Here is a 27,301-nt window from a genome sequence, read left to right as displayed (position 1 = left end):
CCCTTCTTTAAGCATTTTAAGATATAAAGAGTGGGAACGGGTAGGAACCAATTTTGAGATATAAAAGGTGGAACCGAGTATGGGTTAGCGAGTATGGCTTAACAGGTATGGTCGGCTCCAACCTGGAACTGGTTTTTCTGTGCACCTCTAACTCGAACTAGCCTTTCAAACCAAAAGCAAAACTAGAGATGCACAAAATACACCGTTTCGAACCCGACCTGGAACTGGTTCCTACCCGTACCCGATCTGGTCTATTTATTCATCGTAACACGTTGGTATCATATCTATATGTAACATGTTAGGATCATATTCATAGTTTTTTTGAAAATTATCTTATTTATTTGGTAATAAATAGACCAGGGTATGACCTGATATTAGATTTCTCCTCGGAACCGGAACTGGAAATACCCGGTCAAAACCCGACCTGAAACCTGAAAAAACGCAGAAATCCCGGTAAAATACCCGACTTTAGTTGACCATACCCGAAACCAGTTTCTACCCGGCTTAACAAAACTAATCATGGCCCAAAACTAATAAAAACAAATCATAAGTGGGCTTGCCTTAATGGGCCCAACTTTCCTTCCATCGTACATGAATTAGGGTTTGCACTTCACATCTTCCCTATAAAAGTTATCATCTGCTAATATTTAAACACAACACCTCTTCTTCAAAAGCTCAAATTAGGGTTCACGCCTTCGTTGTTCTCATCCACCTAATAACGAACTCTTTAATCATTCACACGGTTCTTGAGCTTTAGTTATCGGTCGAGAACACGTGTATGTGTTTTCCGCTGTGTGTGTGATTTGGAACGGGTCTCTGAGGCTTCTTCTTTTTACTTAAAAAATAAAAACAAGTTTATATTTTGTTGGAGCTAAGTTGTTATTTGTTTGAATTGGGTTTAGCATCTTTTGTTAAAAGGTTTATTAGTGGGTTAACTAGTTTATGTTGCAAACAACTTATTATTATAAACCTTTTAGCCATTGATGTTAAACATGGTTTAAACAGATGGTTTACATTGTTCAAACAGATTATAAACCTTGTTTTTAGACATGTTTTAGTCTTATTAGCTGTTTTGTTGGGTTCCCCGTTAATTCTAAAAATGTTTATTAATCATTTTTAGGCTTGACGTTTAACATGATTTAAACAGATAGTATACATACAGTTTAAACTTAATTTTGAAAATAGGCTCATTATATGTTTTGCTATATGTTTGTAGTTTGTTTTTGAAATAGTTTTAATGTTTTAAAGTTGTGCTTTGAATTAGGTTCGATGCCACGTTGACGGTAGCGAAGGTGCATTGACCGAAAATGCTATGATTGGACCGAAAACAAGCGTCTGTGCGATTCACATATTATAGGGACCTGTGAACTGATTTTAATTTATTCGCAGAGCCGGTTTTTTGCGATTACATTTTAGTTAATAAACTGTTTGTGATAGTTTTTAATTTTATTTTAAAAGTTTTGGTGCCAACGAGGAATTATATTATAAAATGTTGGAATTACTGACTGATCATACATTGATGATAGATTGACTATCTGAGGCATGCAAATGTTTGAACCTGAATGCTTGATTGTTTGAACTTTTGAACCTGGACGCTTGATCGTTTGAACTTTTGAAGTGATTTGGCTGGTGTGTTTGAGATTTATATCATGTCTTTAAACAGTGAAATCACGGTCGTGGTGATTTGTGACTACTTTGATTGAATTTGGTTTTTTACGACCGTGTTTCATTGTTTAAATAGATGGTTTGAATCGGAATTAGATTTTGATTAAAGTTTTTGCAGCTCCGCGTATCATTTTTGGGACGTTTGAACATGGTATGAGTGTGTTTGGGTTCTTGTCCAGCTTCACATCTTATTAGGGAATGTATTTTGGGTTGTGGGATTGTATGTAGATGTTGTTTATTTCAATAGTGTAATCTGGAATATTTTGTTTAGCTGAATGTTCTCGCAGATCTTTTCATGTTAGAATGTCACATTAGTATATTGTAATTGATTTGGATCATCTTGTGTAATCTAAATCTGCTCTGCAGCCACAAACAAGTTATAATGACACGCCCAAAAATATGTCAACCTCAATTACTTCCTGTTGTTGATTTGATTGTTGTGTCATTAAAGAAGATTGACTACTACTTGAAGACTGGATATTTGATGCGTTTGATATTTTTTTACCCCTTTTCATATCCATTAATATTGCGAGACAGAAGCATCAATTTGAATACCTAGAATTTGAACAAATAAATAAAATAAACACCTATCTAGTGATTTTTAGATTATTAGTTATGAATGAATTTCATGGGAATGTTGTCTTACTATCGTTTATTTGCGTAACATAGGCAGATGATTGGCGTAAACTTGTTGCTTGAATGGTTGATGAAGGTGTCATACGTTTTCGTTTCTTGTTTTCTAAAATGAGCTTTTGAACCTTTCGCCTATGTTTAGTGTTGGAAACACCCAATATATTACCTATATATTTGTATTTGGATGACGAAAAAAGATGTTTAGTATGTTGATGATCAATAGTGAGTATAATAAACTATATCGAAAAAAATGTTACAAACCATTGGTAATGTCAGCAAAAGGTCTTCGTGAATTTATGGCAGCTAAAAAAATTAAAATTCAAATATATATTATTAATTAACATTAAATTTAATTAGTCAACGCCCTGCTTACGGTGCGCGCATATAATGTGTATATGTGTGAACCCTTGGGTGGGCAAAAGTAAAATTGCACTAATTTTAACGTTATTTTACTAATCTCGTGAATATAACGTTAAAAGTGGCGGAAGGTTAATCAGGCATCATGTGGTGGCGTTGATAGCCGAAAGACAATGGTACATGCACCAATCAGCCGGTGTACCGATGATTGAGTGCCATGTGCCTTATGTCCAAGGCTTGATGCAAAACTACTATCGAGCCGGGGGTCTCATCGGAAGCAGCCTCTCTATCCCTATGGGGTAGAGGTAAGGTTGTCTACATCTTACCCTCCTCAGACCCTACCATAGCTATGCTATTGGTGGGATATACTGAGTAATGATGATGATGATGACGATGAAATTTAATTAGTCAATTATGTGCATTTTTTTAAGTATTACATAATATTTGAAAGAAAACTCAAATTTTATTTATTTATAGGTTGTATGATAATATGAAAAATGGATTACAAAAGTATTGATAAAAGTAGCCATAATTATACCATCGGTAATGTCGTCATAAGGTCTTCTTGAATTTCCGACTACAAAAGAAAAAAAAATAAAAAAATAACATATTAGGCATAGGTTTAAAGCATCTTGTAATCATTAATCTTATTTTATAAAATACAATAAGTATATTTGTGTTTATACAATTTTCACAGTTATTAGAAAATTATATAACATAAACCATTGACATATACCATGAGCAATTGTTAAGGTTTATTCATAAGTTTAAAAAACCATAACTTATAATCACTTAACTATAAAATTAGTGAAACATAGTAAACTGATTACAAAAAAAAATGTTTGCATAGGAACAACCATAAAAAAAGTAGTTGACGTTTCAACATTTTGTAAAACAATAATAAAACCACAAACCATATGAATTCCAAAATGCAATAATAAAACCATAAATCATATAAAATCCAAATTCCAAATAACACATAAACCACAAAAGCCCAAACATAGATAAGTGTTCAAAATCCAAATTAAAAGGTACTAAGCAAATTGAAAATGTTCTAAAAGGCTTTTAAATGAGACGTTTTCATGGTTTTTCCATTTTGGGAATCAAGAGCTTGGACTTGCCATTTTCCTAATCAACAAAAGTTGTCCCCGAGTAAGATTTGATTGTAGACTGAGTCGGGGGATGATCCACATCATACACATCAATAAGATTTCTTTTTAAAATGGGACTTGAACAGGTCAAGGAAGTATTCTCTTTGTTGGTTGCCATGCTCTTCCCCGTGCTTTTTTCAATTGCATTGAGATTGTCATCCGTCACCGAAATAACATCCTATTAAATTTAGTAAAAAATTGAATCAGTAACTACCAAATAACAAAAAGGAAGCATCAACTACCTAAACTTGTGTGTGTGTATATATATATATTATGTTGTATAATAATGGAAAGTAGCATACCTTCACACTAAATGTCTCAACAGCAGCACCAACAGTAATGGAATCGGATTCTTGACTCTGTTAAAAGCATTAAACAAAGGAATTTAGAAAGAGCATATTTTAAAAATATCAACTGATGTTTCCATAACCGGATAGGGTATCAAACCGGAAGCATCACTGGTTCACCGATCGGACCGGTTGAATCGGTCGGCTCAAATTAAAAAACCAGTTGCGCAGGGCCTGGTTAACTTAACACTAAATTTTTTTAGAAATTGCACGATATATAAAATATATCAAAACATCAAAATATTAAGGAAATATAATTTAAAAAAAAAGACAAATGATATTTTAAACATATTAACATCCAATTTTACTTTCCTATCAAAAATAATTTGTGAACCAGTTGGGACGGCTGGTCAGGTTCGGTCTAAAAAAATCAACTGAATGAATTGAAATATGACGAACAACATACTGTGACCGGTTGTTCTCTACAATTCGGACCAGCTAGACTACCGAATTCAGGTTGAACCGGCAGACCGGTCTAAAAAACAATGCAATCGAATTGAAATATGACGAACAGATTGTTCAAATATCTACACTTATGTAAACATCAAATACATGAATTACACTAAACCACCTAATAAATGTAGTTTTAGAAAAACTATTAGTAATGAAACCATTCAGATTTTTTATATTTCAATATCTAATAAATATTTACCAAACAAACACAAGGCATATTTTCATGAACCAAACGAACACTTAGTACCTGGTTAGAGTTGATTTTCTTTTGAAGTTCCGATAGTATGAAAGCATCATCAGTTAGCTTGGCTACGTTGTACGCTACGCCTTCATTATCCAAATTATATTGGTTAACTGCAATCTTGAAAGCAAACACTTTATTCTCAAGTTTTTTGAGCTCCTCTGGAAATAGGCTCGAATCAGGAGGCCCCTATGAATAAAAGTAATAAACTATCAATAACAGATTATATACATAATGGAAAACAAAAAAATAAATCTAAAATAATAACTATTTAATTTCTTTAAAATACATACGTTTATAAGTTTAACCAACATATCATAAGCGCTAATCTTGAGAAGCCTATTAGCATGACCCTCCCACAAACTCAATTCGACAACTCCAGTGGTATCTTGAACTGAAAGATTAATACGATACCTACACATTCGTTAAAATATTTGTTTAAGTCAAAACACTTCAAAATGTTGCATTAGATAACTATGTAAGTAATTTAACAACAATATTAACATATGAAATGAAAAACCTGGGTACAGCTTCAACGATAGCATTGTTGCACTTTCCCTTACAAAAATATTTTGCTTGAAATAGGCTCATTACTCCCTCAACCCCACCATCATTGTTGACACGATCTTTAACTGCCTTGGTGCACACCTTGCAGCTCACATAATACCATTGTGTATATTTGGACATAGGAAGTATTTTTCCACAAATAATAACTTGCTTAGGCTGTAAAAACATATATATATATATATATATATATATATATATATATATATATATGTTAGTAATAAAGTATAATTTTCAAAAAAAAACAATTTAAATTACCCTATGAAATTCTTCAAGTTCTATGATATGATTGAACTCGGTAGACTTGAGAAACTCCTTGCGTAATGGAACACGAACAATTGGTGCAGAAAGACGGCTACTTGATGACGATTGAGAAGGCACTGAATCAAGATAGCTAATACAAAACAAAAAATATATTTCGTAAATGTGAAATAGCTAATACAAAACAATCGGAAAGCAATATAAATTAAGACAAAAACCTCCTCTCGAATTCATTGATTTCACGCATGTCTTCATTGATGTACATCTTAGTAACATTAATTGAATTGGAAACACAAGGACGACCTTGAAATTAACATAAATTAAAAAGTAGTTCAATATATAATAAATTTTTAAGCTATATAAACTTAAAATAATCAATAAGAAATCAATGTATCAAACCTTCATAAATCTTGTATAAGCCAAATTGTAATACAACCACTACAGGGGCTTGATCAGAATTTGCAAGAATATAAGTTGACATGTCAACCGCGTATGATCCCCAAAGAGTTAAAGGTAATTCCTTGTTGCTTTTGAAAACATGTAAGCAAGTAAACATCATTTACAAAGTTAACATATAACATAAAATGAAATAAAAAATCAAGTTACCTCAAACCCTTTAACCTTAAATACATCTTCTTGGTTTCAACACCATTAGATTTTGTAATGTCCTCGATTGGTGAATAATTAGCTACAACGCCAATTACATCTATATTGCAAGAAAAAAAACTTTCATTAGAAATAAGCGATGATAGTTATAAAAATATAATTTGTATATAATTCGTATTAAAAATAGATGCTGGTAAATTTTTTGACGCAAACTGATATTCTTTATTATATTGTATTAATAGAAATTTAATATAAAAAATATTGTGTAACATAATACTTTCATACTATGGAGTTTGAACATTAGCTAATAAATTTTTTTTATATTGTAGTAACATTAGCTATTATGCTATTGAATATGGAAACAAAAAACATATTATAAATGACACTCATTAGGTAATAAAATGAATATAACTGTGATTACAATAATTTGTGTTGATGGCAAGATATAACGGAAAAATAACTTAAACTAAGACATGAAACTGTAATTTATAAGACAAAGCCTTATAATGTAACATAATACTTACCAACAATGGTGCCAGTTTTAGTGACTTTGTCAATAAGTGAATCAATTTGATGAAACTTGAATCCGTGTAAATCACCACCAAAATCCTCACAAGGGGTAACAGTTAACTTTAAAAAGAGATTGACTTTTTTTATTATTATCAACATGCTTGTAGTTAGAACCGAGTCACCAACAGAAACATTCTTTATAATATAACACATATCTTCAGATATATATCTCTCGAATCTGTATATAAATTTTTTTAATATGCTCCCATGAACCATGTTTCCCTAACAATTAAAAAGGATAAAAACTTCAACATGTTAAAAAAGAAAAGACAATATAAATGGTAACGTCCATGAAAGTAATAAAGATAGACACATAAGATATCATACCTCTTGATCAATTAATATCATGTCTTTTGAGATGATTTGATCAGGTTTATCACAAACATGATTATCCCAAAATCGGAGTACCCAAACTTTGATGATAGAGTCATCCTTACAATCCTTAGAACTTGGAAGTTGATTAAGCATGATAAGTTGCTGGCATCAAACGATCTGCAAATAATAAGTTAAATGACTAAATATTTTGAAGTTAAATATTGTATAATCAAGCAACATATAAAACCGAATTATGTTCAATCAGTAACGATTTGAAACGATACAGTTTTACAATTTTTTGTGTATGACATGTGACAAAATAAAGAAATAAAAGTACTTAAAATAATTATATTATATTTATTTTTACCTTTTGAATAATATTTAAAATCTTGTTAACACTACATGTCTAAAGAAAAAGAAAAGCATAAATCAATATATTAATTTCAAGTTATTAATATTTTGGAAAAAAGAAAAGAATAAATCAATTCGGGAAAATGGAACAAAGCAAGAAGAATTATCTTTGTTGGTATAAAACAAAGAATAATATATAAAGATGCTTTTGAATCTGGTATAAAACAAATTATATAGTGTTTTGAATCTGATATAAAACATTCAAAGGTGCTTTTCGAATAATATTTAAAATATTGTTAAAAAAAATGAATAATATTTAAAACAACAAAGCATACAACAGTGTGACACAACTTCATTTTCATTTACCTATCATATAACAAATTAACACTACATGTCTAAAGAAAAAGAAAAGCATAAATCAGTATATTAATTTCAAGAGTTATTAATATTTTACAAATAAAAGTTTGTATATTCAAGCAACATATTAAACCAAGATTAAAATAAAATATAATAGAACAAAAAGTTAAATTTCATATGAATTATCTGTTTAATTTCATATGATACAATAATATAGTTATTTGTTGCATTTCATATGAATCGTTATTTTTATAATGAAAGTACCTAGCGTCCATGACTTGAGAGGTATTTTTTGCTTGAGAACTCATACAACAGGAGTATAGAAGTGAAAAGATGGTGTGAAAGAAGATGAAAGGGGGCTGGTGTAAATATAGTGTTTTGAATCTGATATAAAACATTTAAAAAGATAAATAAAAGACAATTTGGGAAAATGAAACAAAGCAAGAAGAATTATCTTTGTTGGTAAAAGAGATGAATGTGTGTTTTATGAAAGAATGGGAGGAAATGCAGATTTTGTCTTTATAGTTGACCCAAATTTAAACTAATTTTAGTAAGGCTGAAAAGGTAAAAAAATGTTTGATGCATTGGGTATAGGATTTCATACCTGTTTTGTGTAAAGTATAGAAATACACATGTTTTTAACTTTTAAGATTTAATTATACATAAAATTATAGGTTTCCATATCTTAAAATCCGTGTTGGTAAAATAGGTGTTTTTTATTTTATTTATTTTGAACAATATTTTTGTAATTCATATATCTTTATTTTTTTTATTTAAACCATCTATTATTTAAAGTCTACAATTTATTAAATTAACAAAACATTATCTTTATTTTATATATAGCAAAATAAATATTAACTTTATTAGTATAAATATTTATTAAATTAACAAAACATTATCTCTGTTTTATGAAGCTTCGTGAAAATTATTTTTGTTAACTCAACATAGTTTTTATTATTAACTTATTATAATTCTTTTATTTTTTTTAACTAAAAACGCCATCTAAATAAACTTTAAAATTAAGATAAGAAGCATAAAACAAAGCCAAACAAAGATTAAAATTTGATGGTCTCAATTCGGGTACAAACAAAAATATAAAGAGTTAGTTCGCTAGAACTCTCGATGTGAATTTTTTTTTTCTAAAAATGTCAAAATATCTTGACTAAGTTAACAATATATTCTGCTATCATAATTTATATCATCTTCATATATCTCCAGCAACATCCTAACACATTTTAGTTCATTTTTAAAGTTCAATCCTTTTTTGGTTACTTTAGTAAAAGTTAGTAGAAAACAGATGGTTTCTTTAGTCCCAATATGATTTGGCAAAAATAAATAATTAGAAAATAAAAAAAAGAACTATAATAAGTTAGTAGAAAAATAAAGAATAGGTGGTTTAAATGAAAACCAAGAGAAATCTACTTTGATAAATAGTTTTAGAATTCCCCATTTTGGTAAGTAGTTAATGTTTTCTCCATCCCTATTTTTGTCAAAAACTCCAAAACAAATAACCAACAACAAAATTGTCAAAGGGGCAAAGTATCGGGTATATGGTGAAAAGGTAAAAATGGTAAAAATGGTTCTAGTAAAGCTTAAAAGGTAAAAATGGTTTCATGCATTGGGTATAGGATTTAATACTTGTTTGGGGCACACAAATTTTAAAAATATAGGTTTTCATATATTCAATTTGTGATTAATAGGTTAAACAACTAAAAACCGAAATTATAGGTTTCCATATCTTCAGTCAATTAAAAAAATCAAAATTTAATACTTGATATGAATAGTTTAAAACTAATATTGATAAGATTCCAGATTTTTAGCTAGCTTATAATGGTTTCCAAGTTTATTGTTTTTTTATAAAACTAATAATTGTTTTAATGTTTAAAAATATTTGTCACAAATATGTACCTGATGGAGAATAAATTCCATTAACTTGTTACGAACTCCCCATTTTGGACTCGAACCAAGCATGCATACAATGCTCTACAGACATCACGTCGGTTAAGGTAGTCAACGGTTTCATCTTTCACACAAACATTACCCTCTCTGTTACTCGCTGAAAAAGCCACACAATATCAAGATCTGTATAATATTCTATATGAATGTGAAATGCTGAAAATGTGTGTTAAAAATACATATTGTTAGCTGTTTCAAGAAACAAACTAATAAATAAGGTGTCTATCTTGATATAAAGATTTATAATTGTTTTTTTAATAAAAAGTTTGTGGTTTGTAAATGAATTCAAGATGGAGGTTTTGTCTTTATAGTTGACCCATCCATAAATATGCTTTTTATGATTGAACAGTTTGAAATCAGTTCCACTTGTAGTAAGGCTGAAAAGGAAAAAATTGTTTCATGCATTGGATATAGGATTTGATACTTGATTGGTGCAAAATATAGAAATACACAATTTGTTATGTTTTTAGTTAAGTTATATTGGTTTCCAATTTTTTGGGTAAAACTAATAAGGTTTTAATGTTTAGAATATTTAACATTAACATCATCATAACTATACTTATACATGTTATAAATATAGAAATATGCATTAATGAATATATAATTTGACACAAATATATAACTGATGAAGAATAAATTCCAATAAGTTGTTTGTGCTCATGACAACCTTTGTAACCGGTCCATGGTTGGTTGCTACATGCTCCCATCAATGATATTACCAAGTCTTGATCTGCATTTTTAAACAAAAATCAATGCATAATATAGGCTATTTTTCGAGTACATGCTCCCATCAATGATATTACATGCTCACAAATATATACCTGATGAAGAATAAATTCCAATAAGTTGTCTGTTTTTAGGCTATTTTTGGAGTCAATTAGTCAAATGAAACCAACTAAAATGATAAATGAAAACAAAGAGAGGAAAAGAGTTGTTTCCATTACTTTAATTCATTGGTAGCAAATTTCTATATTTGTTACGTCCTAATGTCATGAAAAGGTCTGAATATATAATGAATCTCAATAATTCTATCATATTTAATTTCTAAAACTTAACTTATTAAAAATTTCTTAATGGACGGACACAGACATGAATTTTCGTTCGGTTGAGGGTTCGTGAACCGTCTGTTTGTCGGCCCAAAGCTTAACGGACAGACACGAACATACTCTTGTTTGGTCTTGTTCGGTCCGTGTACACCCGTTATGATAATAAATATCAAATAAGAAAATCTCATTTTTCTCACATCTTCATCTAGTAAATGGGCTACTAAAGGATACAAAAACTCATATTAGTTTTACTCGCTATATGAATTATCCTAAAGTTTCATGTATTCGTTAGTTTTTTCATAAAATAAATTTAGTTGAGGCATTTCATCGAGGTTCTTCAACAATGACAGCGTCCTAGGGCTTGTAACAGGTGAGGTGTTGATCCAAACAATACGCGAACTGGTAATTTTATTTGGGTCGGGGACCCGAGAATATATTGAAAATGGGTGAGAAGCTGTTATGGAGTGACACCTGGGTGAATTTGGGTTGTTATATGTTGATGTTTGCTAGTTGTGGACTTTGTTATTGTTTAGTACTTGTAAGCTAAAAAAATATGGCAATAGGTTGAATGAATTAATATAGAAATTTGTCTAAATCTTTTTATACTAAAATATATTACGCGGGTTCTGATACCTAAAACTCAACACAAAGGCTGATTCTTTTATCTTCAATAATTTTTTTATTTTAAAGACGAAAAGTGAAATTTGTTATATAGCTAAGTGACGAGAAATTTAATTTATTATTAATAGATACACTTGTATGAATGAACAAAACTAGAGCATTTTTTAACCTAAGAATTCACACTAACAAAATGCATGTAATCAACATTATAGATTTAAGTTTAAGGTGGAGGTGGAGGATTACATACTGATTAGGAAGCTCAAGTATCACTAATAGAAATTTGGATATTCATAATCTAATAATGAATTTAGGATATTCGTAACTAGTATCCAAAAATGATGATTTGGAAGTTTAAACACCGTTAAAAAAATGGAAGTACAAATAACAAAAATCATGAACGAATATGGTTACATTTGTTCCCATGACACATATCTAACGGTTAAATAAGCTTTAAGTATTTCTTCTAAGTCTTCTAACCGATATGATGTGAATGATAGCCACACACGTTCAATGAAAGACTTCGTGAATGTATGAAACTTAGGCACCTTCAATAAGCTTAAAATCTAAAAAAAAAAAAAACAGAAGCAGAAATGAGATTGAAAGGAAGGAATTATTACACACAACGTTCACATCACAAACACATAGGAAATGTGATCGTGAATACATTAGAAGCCACATGCTTCTGTTTACTTATGGTGTCTACAAACTATAGCCACGTCCACCTACATAAAAGGTCCGAATGTAACTGAAGAAACATTAGGTGACCCCGAGTAGATTATGGATAATCTGGGGGTTAAGTAATGTTTCCCACGAGGGTTAGGTCCGGCAAAGAAGGATGTTCTTCAGATGACCTGCAAAACAGACACCGTGAGCTCGTCACTGAGAAGGGGGGGGGGGGGGTTCCTCCTTGTGACCACCCTCCGGCGTGAGAATCAGACTAGATTGCTCTGAATATAAGTGTATATTGAGAGAAATAGCTAGTGAAGGTAAAATACCAGATGATCCTACCGTTCCAAGGTGTTGGAGTATTTATAGCCGAATGTAGGTTTCCAAGCAGGTACAGCCAGCTGTATAATATTCCTGTTTTACCAACTATGGGCTACGCACGTGCCATGCTGGTTGGTGGGTAGGCAGCGGCTGATAGTGACCAGGCCGGCTGTGTACTATTCCTTTTCCACAAACTGCAGGCTATGTGCGTGCCACGACAAGGGTTGGTGAGTAGGCAGCGGCTAATAGTGACAAACAGTACTAGAGCATGCTCCTCGTACTGTTGTCGGTGAGCTGTCACCCTGTGATTGGTTCATGGCCTGCTTTGGTTAGATCTTGTCTATTTTGTCCATACCTTGGCAGGTATAGTACAAAAGATCTTCCAGAAGCATACGGACTGGCTCATTTGGGCGGGAGTATTCCCGCCTTGCTCATTCCTTCAGGTGACACTGAATTATTGAGTTAGTGCCTTGTGCGTGTAGCCTTGCTATTATTGCGGGTAGCCTTCCCTGATGGCTTGTATCCGCAGCTGCGGGGACAGGCGGGGTACTTCACCATTGGGAGGTTTTCCCTGCGGGAAAAGCTGGCGTACTGCGCTTAAGGTCTTCATCTCTGAGCATGGTGGGTCCTGCGGAACCAGTTGGTCCTTGCGCAAACGTCCCTCTTCAAGGTGAGTCTTGCGGGTCCAACTGGGCTCTGCTGGGACCTACCTCTTCAAGTCCCCCCAGTCCAATGTTCTTCTCATGAATTGTTAATAAGTGAGGTGAACTTTGGACTTAATCAAGGGGTTTTGAAAAGGATTTAGTTTTAAGGTTGTCCGTGGGGATTCTTCCCGCGGTTTCCCTAATGTCACGCAGAAATTCCCGACTTTTCTGCTTGATCTTTGGGTATGATGCGGGTAGGTGTGTAACCTCCTCGCAAGTCAGGAGCGTTGAGTTCCACTTGTGTAGATTCTCCATGAGGTTTTGGTAGTTTTGAACATAGTGATCAATTATGTTAAAACAACCAATTCCATCTTGGAGCTTCAAACAATCTAGTTTTAGACGTTCCCGCTATGCGGGGATGTTATTCCCGTTTCCGCAAGCATGGCCCAGAAGATCCTTCTTGGTTTCAATTCCCTGCGGAGTGCTAGGTATGTGAAGGGTTTCGCCTTGACACTGTACCCGCACTCGTCTTATAGTTACTTTACTTCCAAGGTATTCCTGGCTTCAATTCCCTGCGGGTGCTAAGTGTGTGAAGAGTTTTGCCTTGACACTGTACTCGCACCTGTCTTATAGTTACTTGGTTGCCAAGGTAAGGGGTATAGTCCCGCTTACTTTTGAATCTTTTTGAATCTTTTTGAAATTCGAAGAGTTGGTGAAAGGATAAGAACAGTCCAAACTGTTGAAACGTCGTCCGACGGTTTCTTCTGACAGTGTCAGGACGTGCAGGAAGTTATGGCGACGTGACAGTATATGGTCATTCCAGACGCTTTTTCAGGCGCGTGGACACGATTTTTCGGGCGCGTGGGTGCGGATTTTACGGCGCGCGTCCCGTCAACAGCTGTTGCCAGCTTGTTTTTTCCACGTGTCATAGTTTCATTGCACCAGCTCTTTTCTCTCTCCTCCGCATTAAATTAATCGCATTCATTGCGATGAGTATATAAAGGGGGAGAGGGTTCACGGTAATCCACACTTTCACTTCTTTCTTCTTCTTCTAAGCGATTTCCGGCGAATACTAACTTTCTGTCGAGCATTCTCCTGAAATCGTTCTTTACCTCCAAAACATGTCTACTCATGATCCAGAAGCTACCGTCGAGGAGTCTGACTTGTATGTCAAGAACCCGACGTCTACGTCCGATAAAAACGATAAGAGCACTGCTGGCGAATGCCAGTGTGCTCTTTCCATCGAGCTTTACCGGTACATCGTCCGGAAGTTCATGCTCGAGCCGTTCGAGCCTGAGTTTCCGGAGCCACACCAGACGGTGTACGATGCCCCCAAGGGCAAAATAGGGGTATATGCCGCTTTCTTCGTCTATGGGAATCTTAGGTTCCCGTTGACGAAGTTTGTATACCGTGTTCTGGATAGACACGGTGTGCACCTGACCGAGGTACACCCAATGGCGATCGCCAAGATCCGCCATTTTGAGTGGGCGTGCCTCATTCTTGGCGTGGATCCCCACGTCGACCGCCTGATGACCTTCTACTCCTGGAGGTGTATCCAAGGCTGGTATACCCTGGTCACCCGGATCAAGGGTTTGAAGATCTGCGCTACCGAGCGCAGTCTTCGGTCTTGGAAGCGGGAGTTCTTTTACATCTCTGCCCGTGTCGTCCCTATAGTGATGACATTTAAGAACGGGAGAGCTCTCCCCAGCCTTCACGCCTCCAACTACCAGGAGGCGGAATGGTTCTCCAAGATTTCCCGGATCCAGACTCCGGTTTACCGCTTTCCGGAGTCCGGGATGGTGATGCTTGGTATGAGCAGGGTGTGGAAGGATGCTGGGGCGGATGCGCCACAGATTCCCATCGTACTTGAATACGGTTTGAACTTTATCCCTTACGGTATGCTCCGTCTTCTTTGTTGATATATGGTTTTTTCTAACTGTTTTTCTTTTTATTTCAAAGGGAAATGACTTGCAGTCCCTCCTGCATCCGCGGGAAGCTGACGGTCCCGCTCGGTTGGGTACTCGTGCTCTTGACGAGAACGAGTTGCCCATCCTTGCGCAGACTGCGGATCGGTTTGTGGAGGCCTACCCGCCAGGCCACGAAATACTGAGCGCCACGCGGCCAGGTAAAAGACTATTTAACCCTCGCCCTCTGAATGCTGAGACCTCTGCTGGAATCCTCTAATCTTGTCATCTTCTGATGAGGAATCCGCAGATGGTCCTTTTCTTGCGCGGAAGAAGAAGGCTGTTGGCGGGAAGGGCAAGGCGAAGGTTGCCTCTACTGCCGATCAGGGGAACCGGTCTGAGTCGGAGACCGAGAGTGAAGAAGCGGCGGGGAACCCAGGTGGTGTTGAGACCACTGCTCCGGAGGTTGAAACGGCTGTCACCTCCGAGCAGCCCAGGACGACGACGGTGACCGGTACGAAGAGGCCGGCTCCATCGGGTTCTTCCCCGCCTGTTCGCACCTTCAAGCTCAAAAGGACCCGTAAGTGTACATAACTTTAACTTCATATCTTTCCGCTATTATACTTATATATCTTGTCTTCGTGCAGGCGTGGATGCTACGGCATTCCAGAGTGGAGCGGGAGGGAGCAGCTCTGGACCCATGAAGGTAGGTTTGGTCAACCTACCCGAGGCGATGACCCAGGCGGCTACGCCTGCTTGCAGTACTGGTTCAGTTGCTCATCCCGTTGAGCCAACTGTTCCAGCTGTAACATTATCCCCGCCGGCCGTCAGTGCCATTTTCACAGAATCCATCAATGAGCCGGCGGTGATTTCTCTTGCGGGTTCTTCCGCAGCCGCGGCCACGGTTGTGAGTTCACCTCCGTTGGTTTCCACCGCGGCAGCCTCCACCATGCCTCCTCCGGCGCCTGCGACCACGGCCAGTCCTTCAGGTACGTTTGGGGTTGGGGCGTCTAGCCAATCCTTGCCTCCTTCCCGTCTCCTTGACCTTTTGGATGGATATCCCTTAGGTTCAGGTGATGGGTTTGGTGGCTATCGGCCTGTTGTCGACCCTACAGGTGCGTAGGGTTATTTTGGCCTATATCCCTTTCATCATTTCTCTCTCTTACTGTTTTTTGTTTTATTGCAGTTCGTGATTCCAACGAGGTGTACGCTCCTCGGTGGAAGATCCGCCGGGGAACGACCCTCCGGACTGCTGAGGAGTGCGTCGAATGGGCGCGTCACGCCGCCCCAAGCGGTGCGCTGGGGGAGGCCATGGCCAGCTACCAGGAAGGTAGGCTGTCCAACGAGCTCCGAATCCTCCTCACCCGGATGCAGCCGCGCGTCGAGCTACTTTGTCGTGAAAACGACAAATTAAAGACGGCGCGTAGCCTTGAAGTGGCTCAGGCGCGGGCTATCCGGGAGGAGAATGCGAAGCTTGCCGTCGTTGCTGCGGAAAAGGAGAAGGCCTTCAAGGCCCTCGAGGTTGAAGTTCAGGCCCGGCTCGAGGCCCGTTCCAAGGCTGCCCAAGCTGTTAACGAACAGCTTCGGTTGGCTAAGGAAACTGCACGGAATGCAACCGAGAGGGCCACCAAGGCTGAAGCTGTTGCTGAGCCTCTACGCATCGAGAATGAGGAACTTAAAGCCAAATTAGAGAGGCTCCAGCAGGCTCATGATGCTTTGGCCATGGAAGATGCCAAGAAGCTCCAAGAGATCTTGGACCAGAGGGGGGTGCTTGACCAAACTGAGCGTAAGCTAAAGGGCGTCGAAGAGGCTGCAGCCAAAGATGTGTTGCTTGCCAACCTTACAAAGAACGAAGCCGAACGCGCCCGTAATGAAGCTCAAGCTGCCCTCCAGGAGGCTCTGGTTACCAAGGAATGGCTTCTTCGAGAAGCGTTGTCGCAGGTATGCGTAGTTTCACAATTTCTTTACGCTTTTCCTTAGAAGAGTTTTTGACATACTTCTGTTTTTTAGGTTGTGCATCGGGTGTTCACGAACACATCATATGACGATGCGATGAGCGCAGCCCTCAACGCTTCTCATGAGGATGGGAAAAGGCTGGCTTCCTGCTTGGTCTAGGGTTTGTTGAACGAGGCATTCCGCCTTCCAACTTCCCTCTTTACAATGTGGATACTGAAGCTGCGTATGACCAAGCAGTGAATCAGTATGCCGCCTTCCCGCATCCGGTGGTGGAGAAGGTAAACGATATTGCTGCTGCTGATGATGGGCTAGCTATCCTCAAAGCTTTCCTTGAACCGCCACACTCTACTGATGGTGCGGGTCCAAGTGGGAGTGGTCCTGAAGCTTGATACTTTAGATCCCTTTCCACCATTAGAGTAGATTTTTATGTTTGTAGACTTCTAATCTTGTATGCGGGTATGTACCCAGCAATTCTTGTAATGTTTGAATGTTGATGGAATAAAAATTATTTGTTAATGCCTTGCCTTGTTTATTTCGTTCATATTTTGTTTTAACTTAGCAATTTCTTTAGTACTTAGATAAGTTAACTTTTCAACGTGGCAGATAATAAGTTAAAGTTTTGCTTCCTCTTTCGTGATTGTGCGGATAAGACTGTCACTTTCACTTAGTAGGATGGCTAAACTTTACCTATATCTGACCTGCGTGGAAGTTTTCCTCATCTTTTCCTATGAAATTTTCTAAGTGTTTTGAATAAGTTAACCTTTCGACGCGCGGTTGCCAATAGGTCAATGTTCAGTTTCCTCTATCATGATTGTGCGGGTAGGACCGTCACTTTCATTTATTGGGATGACCAAACTTCACCTATAGCTGACCTGTGTGAAGGTTTTCCTTAGAAATTTTTACCGTTTTATGTGTTTATGCGGGTTTTGCCGCCTTCCACACGCAACGACTTACTTCTTCCCATATTTATGCGGTGAATACCGGCATATCAGCGTGGGAAGTTCATAAGTATAAAGGTAAGGCTATCAACACAATGTGAAAGGAGAATCATTTCCATTAGAAGTGGCTCTAGGCCTTTTCTTTACAAGTTTGGAATTGATCTACATGTAACATTTGCGTAATTGAGCTCCGTTCCATGTTCTTGGGATAGGAGTGCCATCGAGCCTTTCGAGCTGGTATGCGCCTTTTCCCAAAACTTCTTTGATAATGTACGGTCCTTCCCAGACCGGTGCCAGTTTTCCTCGGCGCTCTTGGTTTGAAGCCTCGTTGTAACGCAATATGTAGTCTCCTACATTGAAGTTGCAGAGTTTTACCCGCATGTTGTAGTACTTTTGCATATGTCGCTTGTAGTTTTCTTCACGCGCTGCGGCTAAGTCTCTGCGTTCCTCGGTTAGCATAAGGTCTAACCGTCTTTCCGCATCATTGTCTTCTGGCTGAATCAAGACCCTTGGTGAGGGCAAACCAATTTCGACTGGGACCATGGCTTCAGTGCCATAAGTGAGGCTGAACGGGGTTTCTCCCGTACTGGCCTTTTTCAGCGTTCTGTTTGCCCAAAGGACGTGTGGAACTTCGTCTACCCAGCCGGATCTGTGTTCCAGGAGTCTTTTCTTTATGCCTTCGACGATGCTTTTATTTGCTCTTTCCACCTCACCGTTACCTTGCGGGTGTGCCACTTAGGTAAAGGTGTGGGTGATTTGAAGTTCTTCTAGCCACTTTTGTAGCTTCTTGTCAGCAAAGTTGGTGCCGTTATCACTCACCAAAGTCTGTGGAAGTCCAAAACGACAAATAATAAATTCCCAAATAAATTTTTTAATATGTTTTGCGGTTGTTTGGGCTAAGGGTTTTGCTTCTATCCACTTGGTGAAGTAGTCGATGGCTACTACAGGAACTGAACGTTTCCTGCTGCTATAGGAAATGGGCCTGTCACATCGATGGCCCACTTCTGAAATGGCCATGAAGAGGTGACTGGAACAAGTTCATTCTTCGGGCGATGCGTGTTGGGTGCGTAGAGCTGGCAAGACCTACACTTTCTGATGTATGCCAGCGCATCCGTATGCATCCCCGGCCAAAAGTATCCCGCGTTGTTTAACTTAGCTACAACAGCGCGTGGACCTGCGTGTACTCCACAGATGCCTTCGTGTACTTCCCTTAGGAGGTAGTCAGCATCTTGGTTGTCCACGCATCTTAAGAGTGGGCCAAGAAAGTTACGTCTGTAAAGGATGTCATCGATGAGTTGATAGTTTAATGCTTTACAACGTATTTTTCTTGCCTGTGTTTTTGACTCTGGTAGTATACCCGCTGCAAGGTAATTTATTATCGGTGTCATCCACGTTTCTGTGCCGGTTTGGATGACACAAATTTCCTTGTGCGGGACTGATGGTGCTTCAAGGAGTTCAATGCGGATGTCCTTTCCCAAATGGGTGAAGGCTAATGATGCAAGCTTGCTTAACGCATCCGCAGATTTGTTTTCGCTACGCTTGACGTGTATGACTTTACAATCATTAAAATTGCGCATAAGGGTTTTTGCTTGTGCGAGGTACCGGGCCATTGTGTCGTTCACGGCCGTGTACGTTCCGTTTATTTGGTTGGCTACTAACATGGAATCCACGTGGGCTTCCAAGTTTTTCACTCCCATTTTACACGCAATTCTCAGCCCGGCCAAGAATGCTTCATACTCGGCTTCGTTATTCGTACTTGGAAAATCCAGTCGAATAGCGTAAGTGTATTCTTGGCCTGCTGGGTTGGTTAGTTTCAACCCTGCGCCCGAACCCTCGTTGCTGGCTGCTTCATCGGTGTAGAGTCGCCAGACATCATTGATGTCCTGTGCTGGGGAGGGTTGAGCCTCCTCCTGGCACTCTTTCTCCCGCGAAGCGGGGACTTCTGCTATAAAGTCGGCCAGAACCTGGCCTTTTATGGCTTGTCTTGGCTTGTACTTTATCGCATATTCCCCCAACTCAATTTTCCATTTGGCTAGACGTCCCGATAACTCGGGTTTGCCTAGAACGTTTGCAAGTTTGAAGTTGGTGAGAATGGTGATTGGGTGACCTTGGAAATATCGTCTTAGCCTGCGTGAAGCCTGTACAAGTGCTAAGACTAGTTTTTCCAGGGTGGAGTACCGGGTTTCTACGTCTGTTAGGACACGGCTAACATAGTAAATAGGCATCTGGGTACCTTTTCGCTCTACTAGCAGGACTGCCCCGGTTGCTCTATCTGTGGCAGAAAGATATATGATTAATTCCTTCCCCGCTTCTGGTGCTGTGAGCATTGGGAGTTCGATCAAGCGTGACCAAATTTCCTGAAAAGCTGCTTCCGCTTCTGGCGTCCAGCGGAAGTGCGTTTTCTTTAAACAGTTTCTCAATGTTGACACGAATGGGAACGACCTATCCGCATGGTTTGACAAAAAGCGGTTAAGTGCGACTAGGCGTCCATTCAGTGTCTGGGCTTGCTTGATGGTAGTAGGTGATTCCATTTTGATAATGGCTTTGACCTTTTCAGGGTTCGCTCTGAAGCCATCTTTAGTAACAATGATTCCCAAGAACTTCCCTTCTTCCATCCCAAAGGAACACTTGCTCGGGTTGAGCTTCATGTTTATCTTTCTGAGCGTGTTGAAAGTTTCTTCGATGTCTTTCAACATCGCTTCTGGCTCAGGGCTTTTGATGACCAAATCATCCATGTAGACTTCCAAGTTTCTCCCAATTTGGGCATGAAACTCTTTGTCCATCAGGCGTTGGTATGTGGACCCTGCATTCTTAAGTCCGAATGGCATCATTTGATAACAAAATGTGCCATCGGGCGTCCGAAATGCGGTTTTGTCCTGATCATCTACAGCCATGTGGATTTGATGGTACCCCTTATATGCGTCAAGGAAGCATTTAAGGCGAAACGGTGCTAATGAATCCACTTTGAGGTCAATTTCGGGTAACGGGTAACAATCTTTGGGGCATGCTTTGTTTAAATCTTTGAAATCTATACACATGCGCCATTGTTTGTTAGCCTTCGGTACCATAACGGGATTTGCAACCCATGTTTGATATCTACTAACGCGTACGATGCCCACGTCAAGGAGTTCCTTGACTTGGGTTCTACACGCGTTAGCCTGTTCCGCCCCCATTACTCTGCGCTTTTGTATGACTGGCGTAAAAGCCGGGTCACACTTGAGCTTATGCTCTGCTTTACTTCGAGGTACACCAGTCATGTCAGCTGGTGTCCACGCGAAGATGTCAGCGTTTCTCTGTAGTAAGCGTTTGAGTAAGGTGCGCGTAGGATCAGCGATTGTTGGGCCAATTGTAACAGCCTGGTCAGGGTATTTGCCATTGAGGGCCCATTTTTCTGGTTCGGTAATGGTTGGTTTAGCCATCTTTGGTTTGGGTTTAGATGAGACGGATGCGATGCATACCTGGGGGATACCGGTGATCATCGCTACACCCTCAGCAGTTGGCCATCCCATCATGCCGTGGACTGAAGATACCACGGCGTTGAATCTTGCCATCCCGTCTCTCCCGAAGAGAATGTCGTATGTGTGATGTGGCTTCCTCATTATGACGAAGTCCACGTCTTCTGTGCGGGAGTATTTCCCGTCCGTGAGAATGACGGGGAAAGATAGGATACCCAGGGGGTGTTTGTGCTGCCGTCGAACCCTTCCATTGAGGCGTAAACCGTTTCCAGGCGTTCTTTGTCTTCGTCGTCTAGCTTGTCGAAGAACTGCCTGTACATAACCGTTGACGAGGCGCCGTTGTCAGCAAGAGTGCGGGAAGTTATGTAATGCCCCAGCTGGCTTTTGATGACGATAGGGCCTTCCTTGCTGGGTCCTCCTGGCACTCGCGGGAAGCGCACCTCAGCTTCCTTCCATTCGCATGGTTCTGTCGTTCGTCTTTTTCTTCCTCTGATGTTGCCATGAACCATGTGGATGCTGATGTCAACGGGCTTTCGTCCGTTGCCTTTATACCGGTTATCATTCCTTCCTCCATTCTTGATTGATTCCACAAGGTGTGCAAGTCTTCCATCCTTGACGAATGTTTCAACAATATCCTTCAAGGATGTACACTCCTCTGTACTGTGACCCTTTGTCCTGTGGAAGTCATAGGATTTGCTCTGATCCGCATTAGGTCGTTGCCGGATCATTGGAGCTTTTGGCCATGGGAGTTTTTCTGTGGCAAATATCTCCGTGACGCTTTTGGTGAGTGGCGTCCACCGGTGTTTTCGGCTTGAAGGGTGCGTGTTATCCCTTCCGCCAACAAGAGGGCGAGAGCTGGATGAGGTGTCAAAGTTTACCCTTGACTGCCAAATACCTAGCTTCCTCTTTTTGTTCTGCCGGGTGATCCGAACATTGTTTTCTCTGGTCCTCTGCGTGTAGAGATGTGTACTCTGGGGAAGATCCCTACCCAGTTGCTTCTCCGTCTCAGCAAAGCGCTTGGCCGCCGTCATGATGGCATCCCATGTGGATGGCATGCCGTCCTTACCCGTCAACGTGCGGATAAGCTCTGGGTATTCGGCGCCCTGGATGAAAGCGGCGCGAACAAGATCTTCACTTATGTTGCCCAGACTCAGCTTTTTGGAGTTGAAGCGAGTGATGAAGTCTAGTAAAGATTCATCTTCCTCTCTCACGCAGTTGAGGATCGTCCACTGCTCTTCAGTATATTTCCTCTGTTGACTGAAGTGTTGGCTGAACTTGTGTTGAAAGTCCGCCCAATCATAGATGTGGTGGACCGGTAAACGATCAAACCACGCCCTGGCCGCTCCAACCAGCGTCATCTGGAACATTTATCACGTGGGTTCCGTCCAGTTACTGACGGTTGCCCCCGCTATGAATCTGTTCAAGTGATCGTCTGGGTCGGATAGACCATCATAAGTGCCGATGTTGGACATCTGTTTGGAACTTCTCGGAGCGATTGCTTCCGCAATGTCCCTTGCAAACTTGGATGTTCCCGCATTTGCGGCAGTTGGTCTAAAGGTTTTGGAGAAGTCGCGTGGGTTTCCCCCCGCGTTCCTTGGTTTGAAGGTTTCTCCGAAATTCCTTCTTGGTTGGAAGTCCGTTTCTTTACGCTTCCCTTTCGCCCTATGGCGAGGGTTCGCGTCAGTGTCGGATTCCTCCCGATCATCTTCCGAGTACTCGCACTCACTGTTCATCTTGAGCTGTTGTCGAGTGCTCCCGAATTCGTCAGCCTGTTGGAGTGAACGCAACCGTTCATCCAACTCAGCTTGGAATTCCTTCTGACGTGCTTCGGCCCACGCCTTAACTTGATCGAGTGTTTGGCGAGGGAGCCTCGTCTGTTTCTCCAACTGGGCATCAGTGAACCCCAGTGAAATATTGTTTACTGCACTTGCCCCGGCTTGGGTAACCGGGGTAGTGTTCGTAAAATTTGAGTAACCGCCGGTGTTCCCCCCAGTAGCTGGGGTTGTGGTTACCGGGGTTTCTTGGTCACTTACTGGCCTTGGGACCGGAGTAACGTTAACCATTTTTTCAGAAGTTTTGAAAAAACTGAATTAGTTCTAGCTTTTATGCACGGATGGCGCCAATGAAGAAACACTAGGTGACCCCGAGTTGATTATGGATAATTTGGGGGTTAAGTAATGTTTCCCACGAGGGTTAGGTCCGGCAAAGAAGGATGTTCTTCAGATGACCTGCAAAACAGACACCGTGAGCTCGTCACTGAGAAGGGGGGGTTCCTCCTTGTGACCACCCTCCGGCGTGAGAATCAGACTAGATTGCTCTGAATATAAGTGTATATTGAGAGAAATAGCTAGTGAAGGTAAAATACCAGATGATCCTACCGTTCCAAGGTGTTGGAGTATTTATAGCCGAAGGTAGGTTTCCAAGCAGGTACAACCAGCTGTATAATATTCCTGTTCTACCAACTATGGGCTACGCACGTGCCATGCTGGTTGGTGGGTAGGCAGCGGCTGATAGTGACCAGGCCGGCTGTGTACTATTCCTTTTCCACCAACTGCAGGCTATGTACGTGCCACGACAAGGGTTGGTGAGTAGGCAGCGGCTAATAGTGACAAACAGTACTAGAGCATGCTCCTCGTACTATTGTCGGTGAGCTGTCACCCTGTGATTGGTTCATGGGCTGCTTTGGTCAGATCTTGTCTATTTTGTCCATACCTTGGCAGGTATAGTACAAAAGATCTTCCAGAAGCATACGGACTGGCTCATTTGGGCGAGAGTATTCCCGCCTTGCTCATTCCTTCAGGTGACACTGAATTATTGAGTTAGTGCCTTGTGCGTGTAGCCTTGCTATTAGTGCGGGTAGCCTTCCCTGATGGCTTGTATCCGCAGCTACGGGGACAGGCGGGGTACTTCACCATTGGGAGGCTTTCCCTGCGGGAACAGCTGGCATACTGCGCTTAAGGTCTTCATCTCTAAGCATGGTGGGTCCTGCGGAACCAGTTGGTCCTTGCGCAAACGTCCCTCTTCAAGGTGAGTCTTGCGGGTCCAACTGGGCTCTGCTGGGACCTACCTCTTCAGTAACATAATGCTAGACCACGAGAGGCTAGGATTATACCTAGAGGTAACACACACTCATTATAACGGAGCCTATGTTACAAATTAAGGTATAGAATCAAGATGTACACATGCACCGTAATTATAACCAAGCAAAAGACATAAGTTTGACAGTCAACAGATCACATCAGACCCCCGGGCGTTTACTGTCACAATTAAGCATATAAAATCAACCACAAAGTCTTCAAAACGAATGGACCATTAGGAGAAAAGTGCCAATTGTAACCTGACAGTCAATAATAGTTTTGTTCTTTAAGTAAAGGCTAAAACCAATGTACAAAAGAATGAATTATAGTATATGAAGAAACACGGATCCACTCCTCGGGTATGGGTCCTGGATCCAGTGAGTCCACAGGGTACAATACGATAACTACTACCACGATATGGTAAAGCTCCCTAAAGTCCAGTGACCGGAACCTGCAAAACAAACACCGTAAGTCTCATTACAGAAAGGACAAGAGGGGGGGGGGGGTCTTCCTGTAACCACCCTCCGGCGTGAGAATCAGTAACATTCGTAATGAAGAAAATACTGAAGTACAGAGACTAAGTGTAGTCAGAATATATGTGAGTGAATGAATACCTCATACCGTTTGACAAAGTATTTATAGCCAAAGGATGGTGGAAGATGATTGGGGCAGCTGTCCTCTTCTAGAAGATCTTTGATAACCGCCTGGACACGTGTCTTCTTGTGATAGGTTGGGCTATACGTCCCACGTGCATGGGTATAACAACCTGGACACGTGTCACCAACTGATAGGATGGATCGCACCCTGACCATGTGCACGGTTAAAACAACCTGGCCAGGTGTCCTTTGTTCATTGGTTAGTATGTCACGTATTCCCCAAGTAAGAATCATAAGCCTTTCTTCTAGAAAGTATTTGAATGGTGACAACTGTCCTACTGGCACAGTCCTCCAGTTATTTATGCGAACATATGTCTTGTCCCGCGGACAACTTTTGAGGACGCCCGGATGCTTCCGCGCGTATTATGAGGACGTTCCTCCTCTATCTTGATATGCGGGTGATCCGTTTGTCCCGCGGGTGGCTTATAAGAGCATTCTCTGTGACCCGCGGGTGGTACTTAAGGGTATTTGGGTCTTTTTGGTACCCTACCTCTACAAGTCCCCCCAGTCCAGTGTTTCTTCCGTGTGAAGTCTTTATGCGGGTGAAATTCTGGATTTAATGTGTGTTGGGGATTTTTGTTATTCGAAAGTTAGGTAGAAAATATCTTTTGTTGGTATAGATAATCATGAAAAAGGACAAGTTGACCACTCGCAGGCGCGTGAACATGTGATGGAACGATTTTGACGGCTGTCACTGTACCCGATTGTACAACTTTTTCTCTTTTCAAATTTCCTGCGTGACGTGGCAATCACTGATTGGGTGATGTTTTTCTCTCTCTCTGCTGTTCATATCCCATCACATTAACTGCGATGGGTATAAATAAGGAGAGACTCCTTCTTTTTGAAGTTTTATCGCTCTTTTACTTCGATTATCTTCTTAATTATTTCTCTGATAAAGCATTAAACTTTCTTGTATTCTCTCATCAAATCTTTCTAAGATGTCGAATGTTCAAACTGAGGTTGACGAGACAGAAGTGTCGTGGGACTATTCTGATTACGAGAAGTTGCTAGAGACTTATGGCATTCCACCGGAGTGGGGGCCAGAGTTCCCTGCTCCTAGATCCATAGCCAGTTTCCCACCGCCTGGGAAAATGGCTTTGTTGCCGATTATTTTGTTCACGGGAATTTTCGTCTTCCTATAACAAAATTTTTGCAGAGATTGTTAACTGCGTATGAGATCCACTTATCCCAATTGCATCCTCGTGCTATGATGCGGATTCGTCACTATGAATTTGTGTGCATAGCACGTGACATGATGCCACATGTTGACCGATTCTCTGTGTATTATTTTCTTGCTAACCCTAATGGTTGGTATACATGTCAAGGGCTTTCCGATCGAAGTATCAGATATGAAGTTGAAAAAGGGTCCAAGGACTGGCGGAGCAAGTTTTTTTGGATTTCTGAGGACGTGGTGCCGTTAGATATGGTTCGCCGCCCAGTAAATTCCGCCCTTCCTGACGTTGTTACCGTTGCTCATGAGGGCCAAGAATGGTACCGTGTACTCACAATGGAACCGACACCCATGCAAGCCTTGCTGGAAGAAGCTCTAGTGTGGGCGGGCATGAGCCGTTTGTGGCCAACAGAAATTATGGAGCCCATTTTTGTAGACTTGAATGAGCGTAAGTTTTCGTTTATTGTCTCTTTGATTGCTTGAATATTTTGATAATTTGTTTTCTATCTTTTTTCAGGCCGAAGCTCTATGTTCAATACCCTTTTTGAAAGCAGGGGTTGTGTCCGCAAAAGTATCCGCCATGCGGGGGACCAACCTATTCTTGAGAAAACTAAGCCCAGTTTTTGTTTCCGAAGAAAGTTCGGGCTGAACCTGTGACTTCTAACGCCACCTTTGAAACAGATGCGTACACTCTAAATCCTCCTCCCCTTACTGCTGTTACTTCAGAAGTAATGCTTGCCATCCTTTCATCAAGCGATGATGATGGGGATGTGCCTCAAATTTCTGCTTCGGAAGAAGAAGAGGACTCTGATGAGGGTGCTTCTGAATTTTCCTCTGTCTCATCTTTATTAGCAGAATTAGAGAAGAAGAGAGCTTTCCTTGCTTCTCAGATGGGTCATACGAGTGTGAAGACTGCGGATTCTGAGGCGGGACCATCAAGGAAAAAACGGAAGATACACCGTCCCAAGAAGCCACAGTATAGCCTTGCTGACCGTATTGACACTGTTGAAGGTACATGT

At 40.1% G+C, this 27,301-nt stretch overlaps 1 protein-coding gene, 1 long non-coding RNA gene and 2 other non-coding genes across 4 annotated transcripts; 2 read left to right on the top strand and 2 right to left on the bottom strand.

The window, feature by feature from the left end:
- Positions 1–1,263: 1,263 nt before the first annotated feature.
- Positions 1,264–1,413, top strand: LOC143549058 (small nucleolar RNA snoR2/U65). Its single transcript, XR_013138071.1, has one exon. It is a non-coding gene; the product is annotated as a small nucleolar RNA snoR2/U65 (small nucleolar RNA).
- A 49-nt stretch (positions 1,414–1,462) lies between these two features.
- Positions 1,463–1,545, top strand: LOC143549057 (small nucleolar RNA R21). Its single transcript, XR_013138070.1, has one exon. It is a non-coding gene; the product is annotated as a small nucleolar RNA R21 (small nucleolar RNA).
- A 2,238-nt stretch (positions 1,546–3,783) lies between these two features.
- On the bottom strand, positions 3,784–5,792 carry LOC143549044 (uncharacterized). Its single transcript, XM_077040057.1, has 6 exons — positions 5,670–5,792; positions 5,368–5,570; positions 5,141–5,261; positions 4,854–5,036; positions 4,109–4,165; positions 3,784–3,984 (listed from the first exon to the last, which is right to left on the bottom strand). Exons 2-6 carry the CDS (start codon positions 5,532–5,534, stop codon positions 3,784–3,786), a joined length of 729 nt encoding a protein of 242 aa, XP_076896172.1. The 5' UTR covers positions 5,535–5,570; positions 5,670–5,792.
- Positions 5,793–5,921: 129 nt separating this feature from the next.
- On the bottom strand, positions 5,922–6,920 carry LOC143549039 (uncharacterized). Its single transcript, XR_013138066.1, has 4 exons — positions 6,803–6,920; positions 6,279–6,378; positions 6,072–6,199; positions 5,922–5,975 (listed from the first exon to the last, which is right to left on the bottom strand). It is a non-coding gene; the product is annotated as an uncharacterized LOC143549039 (long non-coding RNA).
- Positions 6,921–27,301: the final 20,381 nt, after the last annotated feature.

Source organism: Bidens hawaiensis, unplaced genomic scaffold (assembly GCF_021521415.1).
Source record: "Bidens hawaiensis isolate Kalapana, Puna unplaced genomic scaffold, B.hawaiensis_p1.1 tig00015384_1, whole genome shotgun sequence".
In the NCBI taxonomy this organism is placed as follows: domain Eukaryota; kingdom Viridiplantae; phylum Streptophyta; class Magnoliopsida; order Asterales; family Asteraceae; genus Bidens; species Bidens hawaiensis.
Note: the sequence above shows the minus strand (reverse complement) of the source record. Positions and strands in the feature narration are given on the sequence as shown.

Coding starts and splice junctions, on each gene's coding strand:
- LOC143549044 (XM_077040057.1), bottom strand. CDS start 5,534: ATGTCCAAATATACACAATGGTATTATGTGAGCTGCAAGGTGTGCACC. Junction 5,037..5,140: donor TGTTGGTTAAACTTATAAAC/GTATGTATTTTA, acceptor TTTTATTCATAG/GGGCCTCCTGATTCGAGCCT. Junction 4,166..4,853: donor AGAAAATCAACTCTAACCAG/GTACTAAGTGTT, acceptor TGCTTTTAACAG/AGTCAAGAATCCGATTCCAT.